At 34.2% G+C, this 24,635-nt stretch overlaps 1 protein-coding gene across 3 annotated transcripts in view; it reads right to left on the reverse strand.

Moving 5' to 3' along the window:
- Nucleotides 1-24,635, reverse strand: part of SUCO (SUN domain containing ossification factor) — a 78,560-nt gene that overhangs the window by 46,374 nt on the left and 7,551 nt on the right. For 2 of the 3 annotated variants that reach the window (XM_057727338.1, XM_057727339.1), the window contains exons 2-8: nucleotides 11,244-11,352; nucleotides 9,412-9,522; nucleotides 6,761-6,915; nucleotides 4,557-4,694; nucleotides 4,173-4,323; nucleotides 1,323-1,446; nucleotides 488-612 (exon numbers count right to left, since the gene is read on the reverse strand). In XM_057727338.1, coding sequence (XP_057583321.1) covers nucleotides 488-612; nucleotides 1,323-1,446; nucleotides 4,173-4,323; nucleotides 4,557-4,694; nucleotides 6,761-6,915; nucleotides 9,412-9,522; nucleotides 11,244-11,352 — 913 coding nt within the window. Of the gene's footprint in view, nucleotides 1-487; nucleotides 613-1,322; nucleotides 1,447-4,172; nucleotides 4,324-4,556; nucleotides 4,695-6,760; nucleotides 6,916-9,411; nucleotides 9,523-11,243; nucleotides 11,353-24,635 lie in introns of those variants that run through there. The other variant, XM_057727340.1, reaches the window with a different exon arrangement.

Consider the following 24,635-nt stretch of genomic DNA (forward strand, 5'->3'; position numbering starts at 1 on the left):
CAGTAAAAATACTCTGCATGATACTATAATGGTAGATTCATGTCATTAAACATTTGTCCAAACCACAGAATGTGTAAGAGTGAACTCTAATGTAAACTATGGACTTCAGGTGATAACAATGTGTCAGTATAAGTTCATCAACTGTAACAAACTTACCACTCTGGTGGGAGATGCTGATGATGGAGGCTAATGTGTGGTAATAGGGGGTATATGAGAAATCTCTGTACCTTCCTCTCAATTTTGCTGTGAACCTCTAACTGCTCTAAAAAAAAACTGTCTTTAAAAAGAAAAAACAATAATGGGGTGCAATGTATCAACCAATATACTAAGAATTCATGCAAGAAAATGTCTTTAAAAGCATAATCTTGCATTTATTAGTGGATTAGGAAAATAGCTCTGTTAAAATACAGTTCCCAGGAAACCACTGCTTATATTTAATAAAGTCACTAGTTTCTTATATGTATAGAAGAATTTTACAGTTAAGTACCTTGGCTTCTGGGTTAGCTGCCAAAATTTTGGCACCACATTCTACTGAAGCATAATTATTTCGATTTTTCTGGACCTTTTTTGTGGCATGTAGACCTCCATTAGAAGATGGGTGCATTGACTGACCTGCAGACAAATCTTATTATGAACATATATATATATATATATATATATGGTGATTATGATTGAAAATACCCACAGCAAACAATCTCAAGAGCAACAGGCTGCCATCTAGAGAACAGGTTTTAATGCTTAAGAGAATATTTTAAAAACCCATATGAAAATCAAAATGCTTCAGCTTATAACTTTAAAATATCCCTAATAAACAAATTAACTACAAAAATCCACATTACTTGATTTATGCCTAGTACAATACACAAAATGAAGCTTATCCATGAAAAATCAAAACTTTTGCATATATTTCATTCTATTAAGGATGAATGCTATCTTCCTATCTTTAACCCCAATAATAATAATTTCTAACTCTGAGATTTATTTTACAACAAAAAGATAGTGTAATACTTTACAATTCTGTTCACAGTTTAAAGTATTATAACTGAGAAACTTCCAGGCATTGACTTTCCTCTTGTAAACTGAAATGAAAAATCACTGCTCTGCCTACTTTATCTTACTTTAGCCTCATTTAATAATTTACAATAATGTAATTAAGCCATACACAGTTAAATTGCATGTAGGTAATCAAAAGCATCTTGATAAGTTTCACCTTTAAAAAGTTTTCAAAAGTTTTACTTTATTTTACTAATTAAAAGGAGAAATACATATTTAAACCAGTCCCTTAAAAAAAAAAAGAAAAAAGAATCACAGTGCTTCCTTACTTTTTTCTTTTTCTACTTCCATAACTTTCTTCTTCCATTCATCAAATGTTGGTATATCTTCTGGGTCTTTGGGACTTGTTACAGATGCAGGGTCAATTTCTCCTGGTTTTGTATAATCAGAACTCTGAAAGAAATGTCAAAAATAAACAGATTTCAAAGTATACAGAGAAAACATTAATATAATAGTAAATACAAATGTCTCTGTCAAGTTAAAGTCCAATTTTATAATGAATGATAGTATTTTGAAAAAACAAAATGTGTAAAAAGAAAAGCTGTGGTTTAAAAACTGAGTTTCTCTTTGAAGAATTAAAATCTTCTACCTAAGCACCACAAGATGAATCCCTTCACACCTTAGCAATATTAGTATAGGTTGTAAAAAACCCTATATAATATCATAAGTCAACAATTACCCATACAAAAACTGTACAAATAAATACTATAATTGTAGTGCATCCACCTTAAAATCTAAATTAAAGGAAGCTAATTTTAGATGTAGTATATTGTTTCTAGAAAATCCTTAACTATAAGAACCATTTATATAACTAATAAAGACCAAGTGTATAGCAGAATGAACTCTAAATACTCTGTAATGACCTATATGGGAAAAGAGCCTAAAGAAGAGTTGAAATATGTATATGTATAACTGATTCACTTTGCTGCACAGCAGAAAGTAACAACATTGTAAATCAATTATACCCCAGGAAAAATTTTTTAGAAAAAGGAAGTACCATTTATATAAACATTTTAAGGTAGACGTTAAAACCTAAATGTGAAAAGCAAAGCTTTAAAGAAAGTATAGAAAAACATCTTCACGGTTCAGGCTACAAAAGATGAAGAAAGAAATCATTTAAAAAAAGGCTGATACATTTGGCTAGATTAAAATTATCAAAAGACCATAAACCACATGGTTCAAATAGCCACAGACAGAAATATCTGCAACACACTCAGCCAACAAAAGATTATTACCAACTATAAAGACTGCCTATGAATCAGTAATGGGGGGAAGTGGAGAAGGAACAATAAACTGAGCAAAGAGAATATACAAAACGCTCACTCTCCATATAATCAGGGAAGGCAAAAGAAAACTAACGATACTAAATAAATTATACCAATCTGATGGAGGTTAAAGTATGACAGCTTGCTGCGCCATGGGACACCTATTAGACTGCTAAAGTGAGTTTCACATTTAGCAATATTAAATAAAACTCTGCATACCCTATGACCCAATAATTCCACTTCCATGTATAAATATCAGTGAAAACACACATGTGCCTAAGAAAATATGCATAAGGATACTTATTGTAGCATTGTTGACAGATGAACAAAGTGTATGGAAAAGCAAGGAGATCATGTTGAAAAATGATGCATCTGTCTTTTCTAAAAGTTAATTTAAAAAAATTCTACAGCCAGAGTGCGGATAATTTTTGACTCACCCTTGTAAAAGAAATACATAAAAAGTAAGAACATACATTCTTTTAGACCCAGGCAGAGCAATCACTATCACCTCTTAGCAACAAATAAGAGAACTAAACAATACAATAAAATTACTTTGTAAAGTATTATAACAGGCAAAAAAGGTGGAATTTTTAATTGTATTAATTACCTCCTAAATAATTTAATATTCCAGAAAAACTGTCAGATAATGAGTATATTATAAAGTGTCCAGTAGTTTTGTATACAATCCAATAGTTCAGGATAATTCTGCCCAGTTTAAGTCTGAGTGGGAGAGTTTATCCCTGTTATCTCAAGGATCTACAAGACACTACTGCAAATGGTTACAGAGAACAAGCAAATCTTGGACAAAGCTGGTACTATACTTGGATTTTACATTTGATACTTAAATAGCTCAAAGAAGACGCTTTTGTAATGTTTTTCTAATTTTATTTATGCCTGTGGTATTTGACAACTGAACTGTAACATATGCTTGATTTGGTTTCACTGGGAAAATTAGTTCCTTCAAGATGTTGGACTATGAAATGCTGACCTCCTATATTTATAAGAAGCATCACAGAAACAGCTGGCCCAATGACAGTAAAGTCTCCAGAATGAAGTTTAGTTAGTTGTGAGTGCAGATTCACAGAAAATATGTGAAAGAAAAGATGGAGAACAGAAGATACAAATTATAAAGAAACAAATGTGAATGTGGTACTCAGTACTTCAAAATACTCTGATTTCACGTGTTTTGAAGTGCACAGAGTGGCCTTCATCTCTTTTATTCAGCTATTTTTTAGCTGAAGGGAGCAGACTTCTCCGTCAACATTTCTTCAGGAAATTCTGTACTGGCCTCTAACATGAAGTCAAAGTAGAACTCAAAAGAAGAAAAGAAAGTAAAACTGCTACACAGGAACGAACCCTGTCTTTGAGAATCATATTTTTTTAATGTAAGCTGGTCTAGTTGTATTTTGCACACAAATAACAAGGGATTAAATATCCCTTTAAAATAATTCTGGTTGAAGAGTCTAAATTTAATCTTGTATTACTGAGTTAAACTTTTGTTCTGAAGATATTTAAATTTAACAATCATAACTTCTATATAGCTCTCAAAAAATTGCTTAAATAAGAACTTTATGTATCTACTATCAAATAATCAATGGTGGCAAAAAAATTTATAATTAAATATAACCAAAGAGAATTCATACTTAAAACATTATGTATAAACAGTATACTGGCAATAGTTCCATGAAGAAACCACCTGCTCTCTAGGAGCACAGTTCACCTCAGTTCCACGTTCATCACCAACTACTGATCCCCTTAACTTTATGGCAAATACGGTTAGCAAATTACAAGATTAGCTAATAACAAAAATGCACTGTATAATAAAGTAGGAGTTAGTGCAAGTTATTTACCTACCTCATTTTTTAAATTATCTGAAGCATTCAATGCAGATTTTGGATCACCACCACCCTGATCACTTGATGAAACTTTTGATTCATATTCCGATTTTGTTATCTTTCCTTTGCCATGTGAAGATGACACATTTTCTATATGCTGGCCAACAAGGCTATTTGAAACCAAAAGGCATATTAAATAAACAACTTTTAGCTGAATAACAAGCATATGCAACCTAAACCATTATAAGTGTACGTGAGTAAAAAGTAAACCAAGAAAGGGGTACAAGGGATCAGTTTTCTCTCAATCATAAAGTGGAATTAAGCATGCACCAAAGTCTACTCAAATGTGACACTGCTGTTTATTACAGAATCATACAAAGCGCAAACAACTGCTCACACTCACCTTTCAGGTGGACTGACAAAGGAAGGCTGGTCAACTGGAGCATTTGCATCAAGCGCCTCACCAACATCACAATCAGTTTCAGACTGCTCAGTTTCACTCGGCTTGGCTATAGGAATAGTACCAGATTTTTCTATTTCACTAAAATAGAAACAAAAAAGACAATCTGACAATTTAATGGATATAATGAAGCATAAATTAAAAGAGATATTAGTGATTTCCAAAATAAATCTAAGCCAGAAAAGATTATGCTTTACAGTTCTGCAGACGATTTTCAAGAATTCACATATTTTAAACAGTTTAAAGATTTAAATCATGTAAAATGTTGACTTTTGATCTGTTAGTGTCCTTGCTTGGCCTCTAAATATTATAGCTGATTACCAAATTTCAAAACAAAACATTAGAGGTTAATATTTGATCTTGCCAAAAATAAGATTTTTAAATTATTTATTCAAAATGCATCTTCTAATGTTTCATTTCTATTAGTACATTCTACCAATATTAGAGTTGTTGCCTATAGTATCAAGAAATCTATTATATCTCAAAGTGCTTCACTAAAATTCTTAAAGCATTTTTAAAATTTCATTTAAAAAATGTTTACCTTAATATTTTTCTTTACCTCACTTTCATTTCACTAGACAGTCATGTCCAGTATAATGAGAAAATAAGATGTGCTGTCCAGATATATAGTATCCAGCTTTAAATTCTTTACAAGCATTTAATATTTAAAAATTTTAAATACTACCATTATTTCTAAGCACATCTTCTGTTCCCTTGTCCCTTACCAGGACAAACTTCTAAATGGTAACTTATAACAACTCTGTACAACTCCTTCAACTCAGTCCCTTACATTCTTGAAAAGAACAGATGTCTAAAAAGTGCTTGTGGTATTGGAAACAGATGATTGAACCTGGTGTACCCCCCCCAAAAAAAATAAAAAAATTTAAAAAAAAAAAAAAGTGCTTGTGGTAAGAAAAATAGTAGTGATGAAAAAAAATGATGATATTAACTGATACAGATATTCTTACTGTGTGCCAGATATTGTCCTATATGTTTTATATAAATTAACTCATTTGGTAAAGGATATGTTTAATATAGTATTAAGAGAAGGGAATGTCATTTTGCTCTTTGTAGTGCTGCTGGAGCTAGGAGGAGTACAATCTTCAACACCACTAATCATCAGGGAAATGCAAATCAAAACCACAATGAGATACCATCTCACACCTGTCAGAATGCCAATTATCAAAAATTACAAATAGCAAATATTGACAAGGATGTGGAGAAAAGGGAACCCTTGTATACTATTGGTGGGACTGTATACTGGAAAACTATGGAGGTTTCTCAAAAAACTAAAAATATGACCCAGCAATTCCTCTCTTGGGTATATACTTGAAAAAAAAAAAAAAATCACTAATTTGAAAAGATACATGTACCCAATGTTCATAGCAGCATATTTACAATTTCCAAGACATGGAAACAATCTAAGTGTCCGTCAACAGAGAAAGATAAATACTGTGTGATATGGCTTATATGTGGAATCTAAAAAATACAACTAGTGAATATAACAAAAGAAGCAGACACAGATATACAGACCAGACTAGTTTACCAATGGGGAGGGTGGCAAGGGACAATGTAGGGGTGGCGGAGTGGGAGGCACAAAGTACTGGGTATAAGATAGGCTCAAGGATGTATTGTACAACATGGGGAATATAACCAATTTTTTGTAATAACTGTAAATGGAAAGTAAACTTTAAAAATTATATAAAAATAAAACATTTTAAACGAGAGAAAAAGAAACCTTAAGCCTAAATATTCTGAATATTTATTATCAAGTTTGAAAGTCTATCATACAAAGACGTAACTGTGAATGGAATGCCACCGTAATACTTAATGGAAATGAATAATCTGACATTGGAATTTTTGATAATTATAGGGACGATTATTCAAATAAGTACTGTGTTTCTTAAACAAGAACCTCACTTTACCTATATGATGTAGCTATTTCATGGCTGGAATACAATCAACTTCACCAAGTTAGGCAGCAGAATAAATATTATAAGATCATTACATTAAAAAAATAATAAAAACACAAAACACAGGCATTATTACTTAGCTCTGCTATACAGCCTAGATGTCAAATTTGAGTATCAAAGAAAATTTTCTGTCATTATCTAATGATATTCTTTTTTGTCTTTGTAATGACTTACTCAAGCTTTGAGACTGGAGTGATCTCTGAGGTAGATGAGCTGGAAATATTTTCAACGTTTTCACTGCCCACAACTACACTGGAAGAATCTTCATGTAGATCAACTGTAGGGAGTGTTTCAATCACAGATGGACTTAACTTTTTTGACTCCGTATTCTGTTTTTAAAAAAGTCAGTTATATTTAATGTTGGTATTAATAAATTATCTCCTTTAGCTGAAGAGGATGTTATACAAAGTATGTCTCAAAAGTAATAATATAAATAAATAATGTTCACTAAAAAAGTACTTTTATAAAAAATCCTTTCTTCCAACATTACCACCCTATGGAATATATTTCAAAATACAGGCTCTACACATTTTTCATGGCATTTCATAAACTAGAACAAAGCAGCTTGCCTTTCTTCTTTCCTATTTCCTACTTTGTATCAGGACCCACAAAATTTCCCTCTTACTGTAATAAAGCTAGTAGCAACACAGAAGTCCCGTATAAATATATAAAATAGTACAACACATAGTTTTTGCCCCTAAGCAGTTTAGAAGATAATATGTATCAACAAATATAACACATGGCATATATAAATAACATTACAAAGCAACACGTGATTCTTGCTGCTCCTTCAAGGCTTGTGTGCTCTGGGCCATTTACTCCTCTAAAATACAATCTGAAATATACTTAATACCTACCCATGTTTGAAAACCTGCTTGTAAGTACCTCCTCCCCCACAACTAACCCCAAATAGATTTAGCCATTCCCCTTTCTCTATGCCTCCACTGTTCTCTGTACAGACCTTAATCACAGCATCCATAACACCTCAACTGCCCTTACGTATTTCTTGTCTTCAACTACACTATAAATGTCTTGAGTAAGGACTATGTTCTCTTGATCTTCATGTTCCTAGTGCCTAGCACAGTATCTAGCACACAGGAGACATCTAATACTTACTAAATGAATATCAAGTGAGAAGTACTCATGCTCAGTTCAATGTAAAGAGAAACTAAGGACTACTATGGACTAGAAGAAGTAGGACTCTGAAGAAAAGGACAGCCAGTACAGCAGCAGAAAGAAAACATGAAGCAGAGTCAGAAGAATACAAAATAAAATGTGATCCAATGTGATCATTTGGGGAATTACTTACACTGGAACAAAAAATTCACAAAAGAATACAGTTTGCATTTTATAATGGAGGCTTTGAGAAAAGAACCATTACAATATTATCAAATACTGCATTATCATTCAACGTGCACTCAATATAAAAAATTATAAGATATTTTACTTTTCTTTTTTTTTTCTTTTACTAAGTCTCCAAAATAGATATGTATCTTATACTTACAGCAAATCTCAACTTGGACTATCCACATTCCCAATGCTCAACAGCCACAAGTAGCAAGTGGCTACTACAATGAACAGCACAGGTCTCTAAGATGCAGTAAGCACTTCAAAATATTTGAACAAGAGAATACCATAATAAAAATTTGGGAAAAAGAACAATGGCAGGACTGTTCAGGACACTCATATAATTGAAGGACTAGAGAGATCACTTTTCTCTTACTCCTGTGCACAAATCTTTTCCAAATGTCCTCCAGAATCCAATAAAATGAAACTTACTATATCTCCTTAGATAACCCAATTAAGTCATAAAATAACTCTGGCTGTATTTTTTTAAGAGAATTCTCCCTCCTTTTAAGCTGAAATTTGTTTTTGCTAGTATTTGAGATATTTAGTTTTTCCTTAGTCCTACTTCCCTCCAGTTCAAAAATCCCCAGTTCCTTCAGTCATTCCTGAGAGTAAATGGTTTCCAGATGCTTCGACATTCTGATCAGCTTACATTCTAGTCTAGTTTTTTTTATCTTTCATAAAATCTGGTATACAAATGGAAAATAATATTTAGGATGTAATATGAGAGAAAAAGGGAAAAAACATACTCAACCTATTATTTATTAATCCATATTCCACACTAAGTGATAAAATTTTGGTATCAAAATAGTCTGTTCTACATATAAATACACTGTCAGAAAAAAATTTTCTCTGACATCTGAAAATTTGAAGAGACAAGAAAATTATAGTGAGCCAAAATGGAACCTAGAAGAAAGGAATATTTGCAATCAAACCTTTACTACAAAGAAAACAGTCACATTTACTATTAAATCTGTAATTCCGAATTTTCTCAAAAGCAGTACTCTTAGCAGATGACTAGTTTTAAAACCAGTTGCATGGTACTACAAAAAGAAAAAAAAATAACAATATACAATATGCTGACCAAACAGAGGCTTTCTATTCTGTAAAGTGGTTTGAAAAGGCATATCAGGACTTAAACCACTGGTGGCACAGTGGCTAAGAATCCGCCTGTCTATGCAGGGGACATGGGTTTGAGCCCTGGTTTGGGAAGATCCCACATGCCTTGGAGCAACTAAGCCTGTGAGCCACAACTACTGAGCCTGAGTGCCACAACTACTGAAGCCCGCGTGCCTAGTCTATGCTCTGCACCAAGAAAAGCCTCCTCAATGAGAAGCCTGCACACGGCAACAAAGAGTAGCCCCCGCTCGCCACAACTAGAGAAAGCCCGCACATAGCAACGAAGACCCAATGCAGCCAATAAATTAATTTAAAAAAAGAAAAGACATATCATTAAAAATCAAAGCAACAAAGCTTACTTGTATATTCACAATGTAGTCATCTTTTAACTTGTGTTCTTCTGGAGGAACAGGTAAGCTTGAACCCACTTTTCCCGATAATTCGGCACTGATAGGTCCCTCTCTTTCATCCTATATTGGAACAAGGAAAAGGCCAACTGATAACATTGTTTCACAAAACAGTCCTGAAGCAAGATTAAAGACCATCTTTCTATACTTTACAACCAAAACGCTTTAGTGTGACTTTAATGACTTCTATTTGTTCCCATGCTTATTGTCAACCTTCCTGCATTAACCTCCTTACTGCTTCACTTCAAATGTATACTACATGTGTGTGCTGGTGGTACAGTGATGAGAGTAGCTGCCTTCCAAATATATACTAATTTGATTTCTTAATAAGCACTTTAGTCCTACCACCCAGCATTATGTGTCAGTAAATACTTGATAAATGAATGTACTCATAGCTCTTTGTGTCATCTCTCTTGATGCTCACTTTTGAGTTAGAATTTCAGATATACTATCTTTAAATGTATCTCCCAGCATATAAGCTTCATAAAAGCAAAGCTCATATTCATCATTATCTAAGCCTGTATAGCACATCCTAGGTACCTAAATGTTTACTGAAAGAAGGTTCCCTCTTCCTTAATGCTTTGCTTAAATTCATTCTTACAACATTTAAGTCTTTATATTTCTCATCAAAGAAGAGGTGAGCTCTAAATCTTACAGACTATGGATAGAAGCATACAATTATACTCTTTTTGGAGAGATATCCAACAATAGCATTCAAAATTTTAACTGTTCCATCCCAGAAATATATCCTGTGTAACTCAGAAATTTAAATAATCCACTCTAAATACAGTATCATGCCAAAAGAAACAAACAAACCACACAAGCATTATAAGTTTGTACAATGATACACACATAAACGTACGTACGAACACGCATGCACACACACCACTTGGAAACAACGCAAAAGTCTGTCAATAAAGAAATGCTTAATAAATTGTGATATATCCATATGATGGAATAAAAATGTAACTATTTCAGAAATATATAACAACATGCAAAGGTGTCCTTGAGTTACTACTGGGGAAGAGGGGAAATCAATTTGTAACATATTTAAGACATTTTAATAAAAATTAAATCATTAATTTGTGTGCTATAAAATGAGATATCTATAACCACAGAAAATGGTCTGAATGTTTTCACAACAAACAGTAAACTGTGGTTCCTTTGAGGAGGAGAATGGGATACAAATATGAATATTTTATAGTGGGTACAAATTACTTCTATAATTTAAAATAAGTACATTGATTTTGGGGGAGGGGATAGCCAAATTTAGCTAAAGTCAATACTCACCTTTTATCACTTAAAATGATAAAATAATAAATTACTTAGACACTGTCAGATTTTTTGGACTCTGTCTATTCACTCCCTCAAATAAAACACAGTTCATAGTAACTAACTGCAGACTCTCCCTATAATCCTCACTTCTAGTAGTTTTTAACTTATAAGACTGAGGTTTCTTTAGAAACCCTTTAACTAGTTAAAGCATTAAAAAGAGAACTCTAGTTTTCTCTCTGAACAGTTTTCTCTATTTTTCTCCTTACTGTAAGACTAAGGATATTATTACAACATTCCAAATATAAGCAATAAAAATAAATATATAAATATCTCAGAGTTAGGTTAATTTCAGAATTACTCGAGTAACTCCTCAGATTACAGCAAAGAAAATTACAAATCTCGACCAAAAATTATGTCATAGTATTTTTGAAATACTTTTATTCCAAACGTTTTAAGGCAGTCTTATAAAGCTAATACACAAATTACAACTTCAACTTTATTTAAGGTACCTTTTTCTGGAATTGTACATCTTCATTTTCTAGTGCACAATTGTCATCTTGAGAGTAATATGATGAAGCTGAAGAACTCTCTTTACAACATACATGCCAACTGGGAAGCCTATAAAACATCCATCATCACCACCACCAAAAAAAAAAAGAAATCAAGAAGAAAGTTATTAAGGCAACATATTCCATACCTGGACTAGAGGCAATAAACAGATGGCTCTTATCCTAATGCCCTTGAGAACTTAACAATTTAATGATGAAGACAAATGTACATAAGGCAAAAGTTTTTTATTTAATGCCCTAAGAAAAACAGTTTTATCAGCATTCCAAGTAAGGCATCATTAATCTCATGAAGGTAAAACAGGAAAAACTTTACAAAAAGAGGATCTGATAATTATCACAGAAGGAACAGAGAAAGCTGTCAAAGAGCTAACCTCCTCAGAAAGCACCAGATGCCAGTGATATTCTAAATTCTACCAAATATTTAAGAACAGATAACTCTAAAGCTACCTAAACTATTGATATTTCAAAGCATAGAAGTAAAGCTTCCAAATTATTTTTATATAGGGAACATAACCGTGATATCAAAAATTAACAGAAAGAGCATATAAATATAAATACTATAGATTAATAATATGAAATCAGACACAAAACTTCTAAACAAAATAAAAAAGAAAGTCTCCAGTAACATACCAAAGATATAAAATACCACTGTTATGGTCAAGCAGAGTTTAGATCTGATATTCAAAAATGGTTCAATATAATAAAATCTATATAGTTTGCCATACAAAAATATCAAGGAAAAACATCTCATGATTATCATCACCAAAAGACATCCGATAAATTTACACATCCATCAAGATTTTTAAAGTCAATAAAATAGTAATAAGCAGACATTTAACGTGGGAAACATATGCATAAAACATAAGCCTAAAAGCCAGTATCATACTCAGTGAAGAAACCAAAAAATACCCATATTTAGATGTGAAACAAGACAAGAACGTCCATGATCACTAGTATTACATAATATGAGGACAAAAGCAGTGTAAAAAGGGGAAAGGAGACTAAAACTATCATTAATTGCAGATAATGAGTTTATATAGATGGAAAACTAGAAAGAAACATCTATTAAAATAAAAGAAGTTCTGGGTATAAAATTATATTCCTAGGTATAAAATTAAGAAAGAAATCAACGGACTCTACTCAAATCATCACCACCAGTTATAAGATTTAACAGAAGTCCCTATTTATAATAGAAACAATAAAACAGTATAATATAAACTTAAGGAGAAATGTTCTATACGTATACAAGTACATATTCTACGTTCTTAATAGTAGAAATGTTTGAAATTGCCATTATTGACAATTTTTTAAGCTGAAAAAAAAGTCAATTTTACACAATTCAAGGTAATATATATGGAAGATCTGAAAACCATACACTGAAGTGGCAAAAAAGGAAACTTTTGAAAAATTAGATAGACTTGACTCTAAACTTCATATAAATAGAATAGTCATGAAGATTTTAATGCGGGGAAACTAGACATTTAAGAAACCACAATAATTACTGCAATATGGTAGTGGGATGAGAGAGGAAAAGGGAATCCCCAGGGTGACTGGAAAGAGAATTCCTAGGATGACAGCTGTACGTACTCAAAGAACAGAGGGCAAACATACTAAATTGGAGGTCAGCAGAAGCTCTGGAAGAGTCTTCTTTAGGAGGATGAAATTAACAGCACAACTGATGAGTCTTTGAAAATCTCAAGAACAGATTTACATAACTGGTAGATTATTTGTAATTAAATAGAAAAATATGCAAACATAAGTCAAATATTAGTACCACGAAAAACGAAAAGTAGAAGAGAAAAGGGGAAAAGTAATCAGGTTTTACTACATGGCTCAGTTGTATCATTTATAGTCATAATATAAACACTGAACACTGATCTAAACCCAATTATGACTGAACTGTATTACCAGCATGTACTTAAGAGAATCTGATTATCTGCAGTAAAACACCTAAAACTGACATTAAAGCAATTATTTTATAGACAAAGAGGTAAGTAAAATTCATCAGCTAAGAGATGAAAGTGGTTTTCTAGAAAAGGAAAAATGGGGAAAGAGGGATGAGGCTTCTTTGCAAAAGCAAACAAACAAAATCCTTTTGGAGCTGACTTTTTGATATGAATACATCATTTTGATAAAAATTTTAAAAAAAGCAAAGTACATAATAATATATACATATAGCATGCTACCATGTGTGCACATGTGTACTAAAAGCACTTGTATGTGCATACATTTCTCAGGAAGAATTAAAAAGAAAAAAAAAAAAAAAAAGCACCACCTTGGTTGCCTCCAGGGTAGAAAACTGAGTGACTTGGGTGACAAGACAATAGATGGATATTCTTCACTCTATAATACTCTATGTCTTTTGAATTTTGAACCATAAGAACATATTACTTATTCAAAATTTCATACAGATATATCATTATTTATATTTCTTTATTTATTACTGTTTCATTGTTTCTCAGCTGTGTGTGTGTATGAATGTTTGTTTGTAAGTGCATTTGTGAGTGTATATATACACATATTTAGGACAGCAAAACGTTTCAGATAGTCAAAACTGTGGGTGTTAGAATTTGGGTGATTATGCCCCCTTATTTTCTTTATTCTTTCTATACTTCCTAAATTTCTACCATAAGCACATACTAGTTTTTTTTTCCTTTTTTTTGTTTTTATAAATTCATTTCTTTGTTTATTTATTTATTTTATTTATTGGCTGCGTTGGGTCTTTGTTGCTGCACACAGGCTTTCTCTAGTTGCTGCGAGCAGTGGCTACTTTTCATTGTGGTGCGCAGGCTCCTCATTGCAGTGGCTTCTCTTGTTGTGAAGCACGGGCTGTAGGCACATGGGCTTCAACAGCTGCAGCACACGGGCTCAACAGCTGTGGCTCACAGGCTCTAGAGCATAGGCTCTACCGTTGTGGCGCATGGGCTTAGTTGCTCCGTGGCATGTGGAATCTTCCCAGAGCAGGGCTCAAACCCATGTCCCCTGCACTGACAGGTGGATTCTTAACCACTGTGCCACCTAGGAAGTCTGTGCACATACTAGTTTCATCATCAAGAATTCTGCACGCGTATGTGTATCTGTGTGTATAAATCCTAATATGCATGGTTAATGTGAAGATGGCCAAAAGACATTAATTTTCATGATCCTTATTTTTACTATCATATAATTAAATCCCATTATCCAAACTTAGGAGTTTTTTGGGTGAGATTAGCATTTGAATCAGTGGACTCAGTAGACTGCCCTCCCCAACGTGAGTGGGTATCATCCAATCCTTTGAGGACCTGAACTGAACAAAAATCAGAAGAATTTGCCCTTGTTCGCCCCTGCCTCACTATTTGAGCTGGGGCATCTCATCTTCTCACGACCTTTGACTGGGATTTACATCTTCAGCTCTACTGGTTAACAGGCCTTTGGACTTGACCTGAATTAACCACTGGCTTTCCTCAGTCTCCAGCTTTCAGACTGTAGACTGTGAGACTTCTCAGCTCCCATAATCCTGTGACTCAACACCTCATTATTTATATATATGTGTGTGTGTGTATATATATATATATATATAGTTGGTTCTATTTCCCTGAAGAACCCTAATACATCTGACATTAATATAGAATACATTCTTTACCTATCTACCCTATTCCTCCTCTTAATTACAGCTTTATCAATAGTATCACCTAAATACCTCTAAAATATCGGTCCCTATTTAAGGACAGATGTTAATTAAGGGCAGACTTGTAAAGATAAACTTTATTTTGTGTACAACAAAAGCCTAAAATAGATAAAATTTATTATCAACTAATAACTGTCAAGAAATTTTAAATCACCAAAGTAAAATGAAATACCCCCATCCCACTCCAACTCTACTGAAGAAGAATGAATCTCTATAATGGGGTCTTTACTTTCAACAAGGTCCCCCAGGTGAATTACGAGGGTGAGTCAAAAATTATCCGCACTCGGGCTGTAGAATTTATAGAAGTTTTAATATAACTGGAGTGTGGATAATTTTTGACTCACCCTCATAGATACGCGTGCCATCTCATTAAGAATCAAGTGGGTCACGTTATAATGGCTGAGGGCACTTTATTGCATGACTAAATGGGTCTGATTCCATAATACATAAAGCAACTTTCAAAACCTGTACTATGAAAAACTGTACTCATGAAATGAGTTTCAAAACTGTTAAGAAGTTCAGCACCAGAAATCACATCAAGATAAAAGGCAATCTGTGAGTCCCTTACACTCTCCCCCAGTTCAAAATGAGTACTCCGATATCTACTATTTGTAAGTTGATTCTGTGCCATGTGTATCCTCTTTTACACTTAAACTCTTTCAGAATCAATTCCATATTCCTAACTTTGGCTCCTCCCTCTAAAGCCAAAACCTGCAAACATTACGTGCTTAATAAATATTTATTAAATGATGAGGGCTCTGAGGGGAACTGTTTTGTAGAAAGCAGCAGAAAGGAAATTCAGTCACTTTTCATTCCTCTTCCCATCAGCCCCATCACCTCTACCACTACCACTCCCCAAGTCACCCACCCACCCCACCACCCCCTCACACACACACAAATGCAAAAAATAGAATCTGGAAACTAAAAGGACATTTATCCCTTTTTGCCAATTCCTCCCCACTAATGTGGCAGGGATTCACAATTTACCTAGAAAGGTATTAACTTTCAGAGTAAATGTAATTAAAAGTCTTGTAAAATTCATGTTTGAGTGTCATTTAGGATACCAACAGCTAACAACATTCTAAAGCCCAGAAACAAAATTATGCAGCAAAATAATCCTTTGATTAAAGAGAAAACAATAAGTAACATTACAAAACATTACAGCAGAAGACTACAGGTCAAAATTGGTGGGATGCAGATAAGACAGCAGCAGGAAAACTATGCTTCTTAGCACATATGGAGACAAACAATGAATACAAAAGAGTTAATCTTTCAACTCAAGGAGATAAAGGACTGTAAACCTAAAGAAAAAAGGAAGACTATAAGGACAGAAGTCTCTGAAATTAAAAAAAAACAAAAAAAGCAAAGAAGATTAAAGAAACCAAGGTTGGTTCTTTGAAGAAAATATTAAAAAGACAAACCTCTGGAAAAACTGATAAATAAGAGCTGGTGATGTGAGTTAACAAATTATGTTCTAAATGCATGAAATAACACAGACAAAACAGATTTTTTAAAATTATAAAATATTACCAGCTATATAAACTAATATATTTGAAAACTCAGGAGAGATGGATGTTTCTAGAAAAATAGCACAATTAGCACAAAGTATACAAAAATTGGAGTTAATTGATGATAATTAAAGAAATTTGAGTGGATTAATCAACACCTTACACAGAGAAAAAGGAAATCCCACTCTTTTTTTTTTTCCCACTTTCTATTTGGAAATAATTTCAAACTTCCAGAAGAAATGCCAACATAGAACAAAGAACATCCACAAACCCTTATACCCATATCAACCTACTGTTAACACTTTGATCCATTGGTTCCATCATCTGCCATTTGCTCATGGCACACACATAGCCCTCCCTCTCTCCTCACTCCGTGTAGTTTATCTCTAAATATCTTCTGTACGTATTTCTTCAGAATAAGAATATTCTCTTACACAACCATGTTACTATTATCAACCTCAGTAAGTGTTACATCGACACAATACTCTATGTCCCCAGTAGTGTCCTTACAGCATTCCCCCTCTCCCCACCTCAAGTACAGAATTGAGTCTGAGATCATGTCCTGCATTTTTTATGTGTCTTCAGCCTCCTTTAACCTGGAATCGTTTTTGGCCTTTATCTTATATGGCACTAACACTTTTGAAGGACACAGTCCTTTTATTTTTAAATAATATGATCCCTTTTTGAAGTCTGTCTGATGGTTCGTCATGACTAGATTCAGGTTATATATTCCTGGCTGGAATCCTTCATAAGTGATGTTGTGTCTTTCTCAGAGTATTATATTCAGAAGCATACAATACCCATTTGTTTCAGCACTTGCAATTCCACTTTTAGGTACTTCTTAAGAGAAATGAAAACTGTGTGCACAAAAATGTCCCCAGTAGCTTTTACTCTTAATGCCAAAAACTGGAAGCAGCCCAGATGTTCAACAACAGGAGAATGTAAACAAACTGTAGTATATACATACAATGCACTACTTCTCACAATAAAAAGTAATGAATTACTGAGACCCAATTCAGACCTAGGGACAAATACAGACTGAAAGTGAGGGGATGGAAAAAGATATTCCATGCAAATGGAAATCAAAAGAAAGCTGGAGTAGCAATATTCATATCAGATAAAATAGACTTTAAAATGAAAAAGGTTACAAGAGACAAGAAAGGACACTACATAAAGACCAAGGGATCAATCCAAGAAGAGGAGATAACAATTATAAATACATACGCACCCAATATAGGAGCACCTCAATACATAAGGCAAATGCTAACAACTATGAAAAAGGAAACTGACAGCAACACAATAATAGTAGGGGACTTTAACACCCCACTTGCACCAATGGACAGATCATCCACACAGAAAATTAATAAGGAAACACAAGCTTTAAATGACACAATACGTCAGCTGGATTTAATAGATATCTATAGGACATTACATCCAAAAACAACAGATTACACGTTCTTCTCAAGTGCACATGGAACATTCTTCAGGACAGATCATATTTTGGGTCACAAATCAAGCCTTGGTAAATTTAAGAAAATTGAAACTGTATCAAGCATCCTTTCTGACCACAGCACTATGAGATTAGAAATCAATTACAGGAAAAAAACTGTAAAAGAACACAAACACAAGGAGGCTAAACAATATGCTACTAAATAACCAAGAGATCACTGAAGAAATCACAGAGGAAATCCAAAAATACCTAGAGACAAATAACAATGAAAACACAATGATCCAAAACCTATGGGATTCAGCAAAAGCAGTTCTAAGAGGGAAGTTTATAGCAATACAATCCTACCTCAAAAAACAAGAAAAATCCCAAATAAACAATCTAACTTTACAGCTAAAGAAACTAGAGAAAGAAGAACAAACAAAACCCAAAGTTAGCAGACGGAGAGAAATCATAAAGATTAGAGCAGAAATAAATGAAATAGAAACAAAACAATAGCAAAAATCAATAAAACCAAAAGCTGGTTCTTTGAGAAGATAAATAAAATCGATAAACCTCTAGCAAGACTCATCAAGAAAAAGACGGAGAGGACTCAAATCAATAAAATTAGAAATGAAACAGGAGAAGTTACAACAGAAATAAAAAGGATCATAACAGACTACTACAAGCAACTATATGCCAATAAAATGGAAACCTTGGATGAAATGGAGAGATTCTTAGAAAGGTATAACCTTCAAGACTGAATCAGGAAGACATAGAAAATATAAACAGACCAATCACAAGGAATGAAATTGAAACTGTGATTAAAAATCTTCCAACAAACAAAAGTCCAGGACCAGATGGATTCACAGGTGAATTCTATCAAACATTCAGAGAAGCGCTAACACCCGTCCTTCTCAAACTCTTCCAAAAATTGCGGAGGAAGGAACACTCACAAACGCATTCTATGAGGCCACCATCACCCTGATACCAAAACCAGACAAAGATACTACAAAAAAGAAAATTACAGACCAATATCACTGATGAATTTAGATGCAAAAATCCTCAACAAAATATCAGCAAACAGAATCCAACAACACATTAAAAGGATCATACACCATGATCAAGTGGGGTTTATCCCTGGAATGCAAGGATTCTTCAATATATGCAAATCAATCAATATGATACACCACATAACAAATTGAAGGATAAAAACCACATGATCATCTCAACAGATGCAGAAAAAACTTTTGACAAAATTCAACACCCATTTATGATAAAAACTCTCCAGAGGGTGGGCATAGAGGGAACCTACCTCAACATAAGAAAGGCCATATATGACAAACCCACAGCAAACATCATTCTCAATGGTGAAAAACTGCAAGCATTCCCTCTAAGATCAGGAACAAGACAAGGATGTCCACTCTCACCACTACTATTCAACATAGTTTTGGAAGTCCTCGCCACAGCAATCAGAGAAGAAAAAGAAAAGGAATCCAAATTGGAAAAGAAGTAGTAAAACTGTCACTGTTCGCAGATGACATGATACTACACATAGAAAACTCTAAAGATGCCACCAGAAAACTACTTGAGCTAATCAATGAATTTGGTAAAGTTGCAGGATACAACATTAACACACAGAAATCTCTTGCATTTCTATACACTAACAATGAAAGATCAGAAAGAGAAATTAAGGAAACAATCCCATTCACCATTGCAACAAAAAGAATAAAATACCTAGGAATAAACCTAACTAAGGAGGTAAAAGACCTGTACTCAGAAAACTATAAAACACTAATGAAAGAAATCAAAGATGACACAAACAGATGGAGAGATACACTATGTTCTTGGATTGGAAGAATCAACATTGTGAAAATGACTATGATACCCGAAGCAATTTACAGATTCAATGCAATCCCTATCAAATTACCAATGGCATTTTTCACAGAACTAGAACAAGAAATTTTACGATTTGTATGGAAATGCAAAAGACCTGGAATAGCCAAAGCAATCTTGAGAAGAAAAGACAGAGTTGGTGGAATTAGGCTTCCTGACTTCAAACTATACTACAAGGCTACAGTGATCAAGACAGTATGGCACTGGCACAAAAACAGAAATATAAATCAATGGAACTGGATAGAAAGCCCAAAGATAAACTATGGTCAACTAATCTATGACAAAAGAGACAAGGATATACAATGGAGAAAAGGCAGCCTCTTTAATAAGTGGTGCTGGGAAAACTGGACAGCTACATGTAAAAGAATGAAGTCAGAACACTCCCTAACACCATACACAAAAATAAACTCAAAATGGATTAAAGACCTAAACGTAAGGCCAGACACTATAAAACTCCTAGAGGAAAACAAAGGAAGAACACATTGCAGCATTATTTACAGTAGCAAGGTCATGGAAACAACCTAAATGTCCATCAACAGATGAATGGATAAAAAAGATGTGGTACATACATATAACAGAATATCACTCGGCTGTAAAAAGGAATGAAATTGGGACATTTGTAGAGACATGGATGGACCTAGAGACTGTCATACAGAGTAAAGTGAGTCAGAAAGAGAAAAACAAATATCATATATTAACACATATATGCAGAATACAGAAAAATGGTACAAATCAACCAGTTTGCAAGGCAGAAATAGAGACCCAGGTGTAGAGAACAAACATATGGACACCAAGTGGGGAAAGCAAGAAGCCTTGGTGGGGAATGAACTGGGAGACTGGGGTACCAAACTGTTCACTCTAAATATATGCAGTTTATTGTATGTTAAAAAAAATAAAAAGCAATGAATTACTAATGAATGAATCAAGATAGATAAATCTTGGAAACATTACACTGAGTGAAAGAAGCCAGACACAAGAATAAATACTGTATAATTCCATTTACATAAAGTTCCAGAATTAGCAAAACTAATCCATGGTGATAGAAATCAAATCACTGGTTGCTTCAGGGAATTCTTCACAGACATGAGAAATGTTCGGTAACTTCATGGGGTGTGAGTTACACAGATGTACGCATTTGTCAAACCTGATTTAACTATACAGTTGATAACATGTGCATTTCACTGTATCTAAATTATGTCAATTTAAAAATATGAGAAGCAAAAAAGTCAATATTTTCCTCCCCAGCAATAACGAAATAGAAAATAAACTATTAGCAATAACAAAAATTATAAAATAATTTAGAAATTAACCTTAAAAATTACACAACCATTTATAGAGAAAAACTGTTAACTCTAATAATGACCATAAAATGAAAAGACAAATAAATGAAGATCTAGTATGTTCGTGGATGGAATGCTGCTGACAGCAAAGTAAAGACAGCAATTCTCCCCAAAGTAATTCACCACTCGAATATAACTCCTATCAAAATACCTGAAGGATCCTTACTGTATAGCACAGGGAACTCTACTCAATACCGTGTAATAACCTATATGGGAAAAGAATCTGAAAAAGAATAAATATATGTATATGTATAACTGAATCACTTTGCTGTACACCTGAAATTAACACAACATGGTAAATCTACTATACTCCAATAAAAATAAAAATTAAAAAAAAAGAAAATCCTAAAGATAAAACAAACAAAAACCCAGCGACAACAAAAAAAAACCTGAAGGATCCTAATGTTCTAAATATGATATGGAAAAACTGGTCTAAGAGTAACTATATTTTAAAAAAAAGCCAAGGCAAGTAGTTCACCTTGCCAGATAATTAAGACAAAATCACTCTAATTAGTCTATAGTACTGGGATAGCAAAAGACAAGCAACTGGAACAGAATACTCCCAAATGCATTTGTTGGCATAAAGTCTCTTTAGAAGCAGGCTACACACAAAGGGCTCAATAAATATCTGTTGAATGAATGAATAAATGACATCAGGTCTTCCTGAGGCATCTGCCACATCATTAACTACTCAGAATTCACTTCATGACGATTCTAGTAACTAACACAAGTTTTTTAAAAAGTGTTAAGTGGAAAAAAGTAGGAAAAAGAATGAGATTAGTAGCATTATACCATGTATGTAAATTTTAAAATATATAAACAAAATATTATTTTGGAAGAAAACACAAATCTAAGTAAATAAATGAAGGTCGACTGGAAAAACACATCAAATATTCCAGAGTAAATGCCTAACGTGGGGGAGATAGGAGTGAAAATGAAGAGTAATGATGTAAAATGGAGAAGAAAAGGGAACCCATACAGAATGTAGCATAAACTGAGTATGATCAATCCAATCCTAATAATGTCTCAATATGAACACTGTAAAATGGGAAAATGAAATAATGCATGTGCAATGCTTAGCCTGGCATAGACTATGCACTCAAATGTTAGCAGCTGTTATCAGCTACTGTCCTTCTTTCATTTAGCAAATTCCAGAGTGATGTAAACAGTTGTGCCTAGGTATCTTGGTTCCAGGACCCTCTGCAGATACCAAAATCCACAGACGCTCAAGTCCCTTGCAGAAAACACTTAGTATCCCTGGATTAAACTGACCTCAAATCAAAGTGGGTTGAATGGTTTGAAGTATACAAGTATGAGGCCACTCCAGCCTCTTGTATCCCTTCTGGCTGCCAAACACTTACCACTCCCCAAATATCTTCTATTTCCACTCATAAATGCTTATCAATCACCTCTGTCTTTTGAAAACAAGGCCCTTTTTCTCAATTTTCAAGCTTTTCAGGCTGAGACTTTTATATTGCTGACCACTCAAATGACCTCCTTAACTCTTTCCCCCTTCCCTAGTTTCCGCCTTCCTTTCAGAGTTTTACTTTGTTTGTCACCTTTGTTTGTTCTAAGTATCTGCAGAAACTCTATATTCAAAGGTTCTGTTTCAAAAATGATCCCTCTATGAGGAGAGCTCCAGCCCAAATCTCATCTTCACTGAAGTCTGCATTTAAATGCCTATTTATCATCTCCACTAGGATATTCTACTCACTTCAACGAACAGATCCTTCTCCTTTAAAACTCTTTGCAACTCTTCCAATTCTATTTTAACACCCAATTCCTCTAGCTGTCCAAGTTAAAAGGAAAAATAATAACTGCCCTCTTTGAACTTTACTTCACAGATTCATCATTTTAGACCCTAGAATTTATTCTCTCAACCACAGTGGCTCCAGGAAAGCAGCTACTTTGTCTGTTTTGTCCACCAGAATACTGCACAGAAGGCAGCACACAGAAAAGCCTCAGTAAACATCTCTTGACATTGAGATGGACGACAGAAAGGCAGTGTTGACGACCAAAAGCTGGTTAGAGGCAAACTAAAACCCAGCTCTTCTGAATCATAGCCCAATGCTCTTTCTACTGTACTGCATTGCCAACTTGCCAACCTATCACCAAACCAGATTATTTACGTCCTCAAAATCTTTGCTCAATGCACTCTATTCATTTCTACTGCCAAGTTAAGTCCTTGTTATGAAACACTTCAACTATTCCAATTGCTTTTCATTTAGTATTCATCCCTCCAGCCTTTCTCCTCTGAGATATATCTAGCACAGTGATGTCAAAATAACACTCTCCAAACACCACTTCTCTTGCTGGATCTTTACTGCCCACCTCCTTGGTTTAACTTGCAAAACCCATCACAATCTCCAGAATACATTCAGCCCTCCACATTCATGGGTTCCACATCTGGGTATACAGAGGTCTGAGTGTACTACACCATTTAACATAACAGACTTGAGCAGCTGAGGTGGAGTCCTAAAACCAATCCCCAATGGACACCAAGGGATGACTTTAGCTTTTACTTTCACTCAAGCTTGTCTGCTTACTATCACTTCCACCTATATCAAATACATCGTCTCTTTTACTCATAATTTTTTCTCATCTCTCCTGACAATTAGGTACTATCTGCTCACTGCAGGCAGTTAAGCAGACACACAAACTAGAGAAAGGCCACTATTCATATTAGCAGCACCAGTATAACTTAGTTCAGTTCATGAAGCACCTATATTCCACAGAAGCAAAGTTTATGAACCACACATGTCATTTCTCTTAAAACCAAGTCTTGGACTTCCTAGGTGGCGCAGTGGTTAAGAATCCGCTTGCCAATGCAGGGGACACAGGTTCGAGCCCTGCTCTGGGAAGATTCCACATGCCACGGAGCAACTAAGCCCGTGCGCCACAACTATTGAGCCTGTGCTCTAGAGCCCATGCAACTATCGAGCCTGTGTGCCGCAACTATTGAAGTCCACGTGCCTAGAGCCTATGCTCTGCAACAAGAGAAGCTACTACAATGAGGAGCCTGTGCACCACAATGAAGAGTAGCCCCCGCTCTCAGCAACTAGAGAGAGCCGCAACAAAGACCCAACGCACCCAATAAATTAATTAATTAAAAAAAAAAGTCTTCCTTGACAACTCCAGTCCAGTTTTTCCCTTCTTTAAGCATCTAATAATTCAGCTTTTTGTTATGCTCACTAATGTTCAAAGCAGGTATCTCAGGATGTTAAAAGCACGAAAGGAAAATCTCAGAATTCAATTTAGTAGTAACAACTGGAATGCACAAAAGAATATCCTAAACTTACCAAAGTAAACACGTACTTTTTTTAAAGCTTCATGAATAATTCTAATATTCATTCCTTGTTGAGCCAATCCAGTCAGCTCCATTTTGTAGATTAAAAAATTGACAAAGCAAAAAAAGGTAGAGAAATTTGCCTAAGGCCACCTACCAGCCTATATAGGCAGCATAGGTTGGTGGTTAAGAGCACAGGCTGAGACTCA

The sequence above is a fragment of the Hippopotamus amphibius genome, chromosome 3, assembly GCF_030028045.1.
Source record: "Hippopotamus amphibius kiboko isolate mHipAmp2 chromosome 3, mHipAmp2.hap2, whole genome shotgun sequence".
Lineage (NCBI taxonomy): Eukaryota > Metazoa > Chordata > Mammalia > Artiodactyla > Hippopotamidae > Hippopotamus > Hippopotamus amphibius.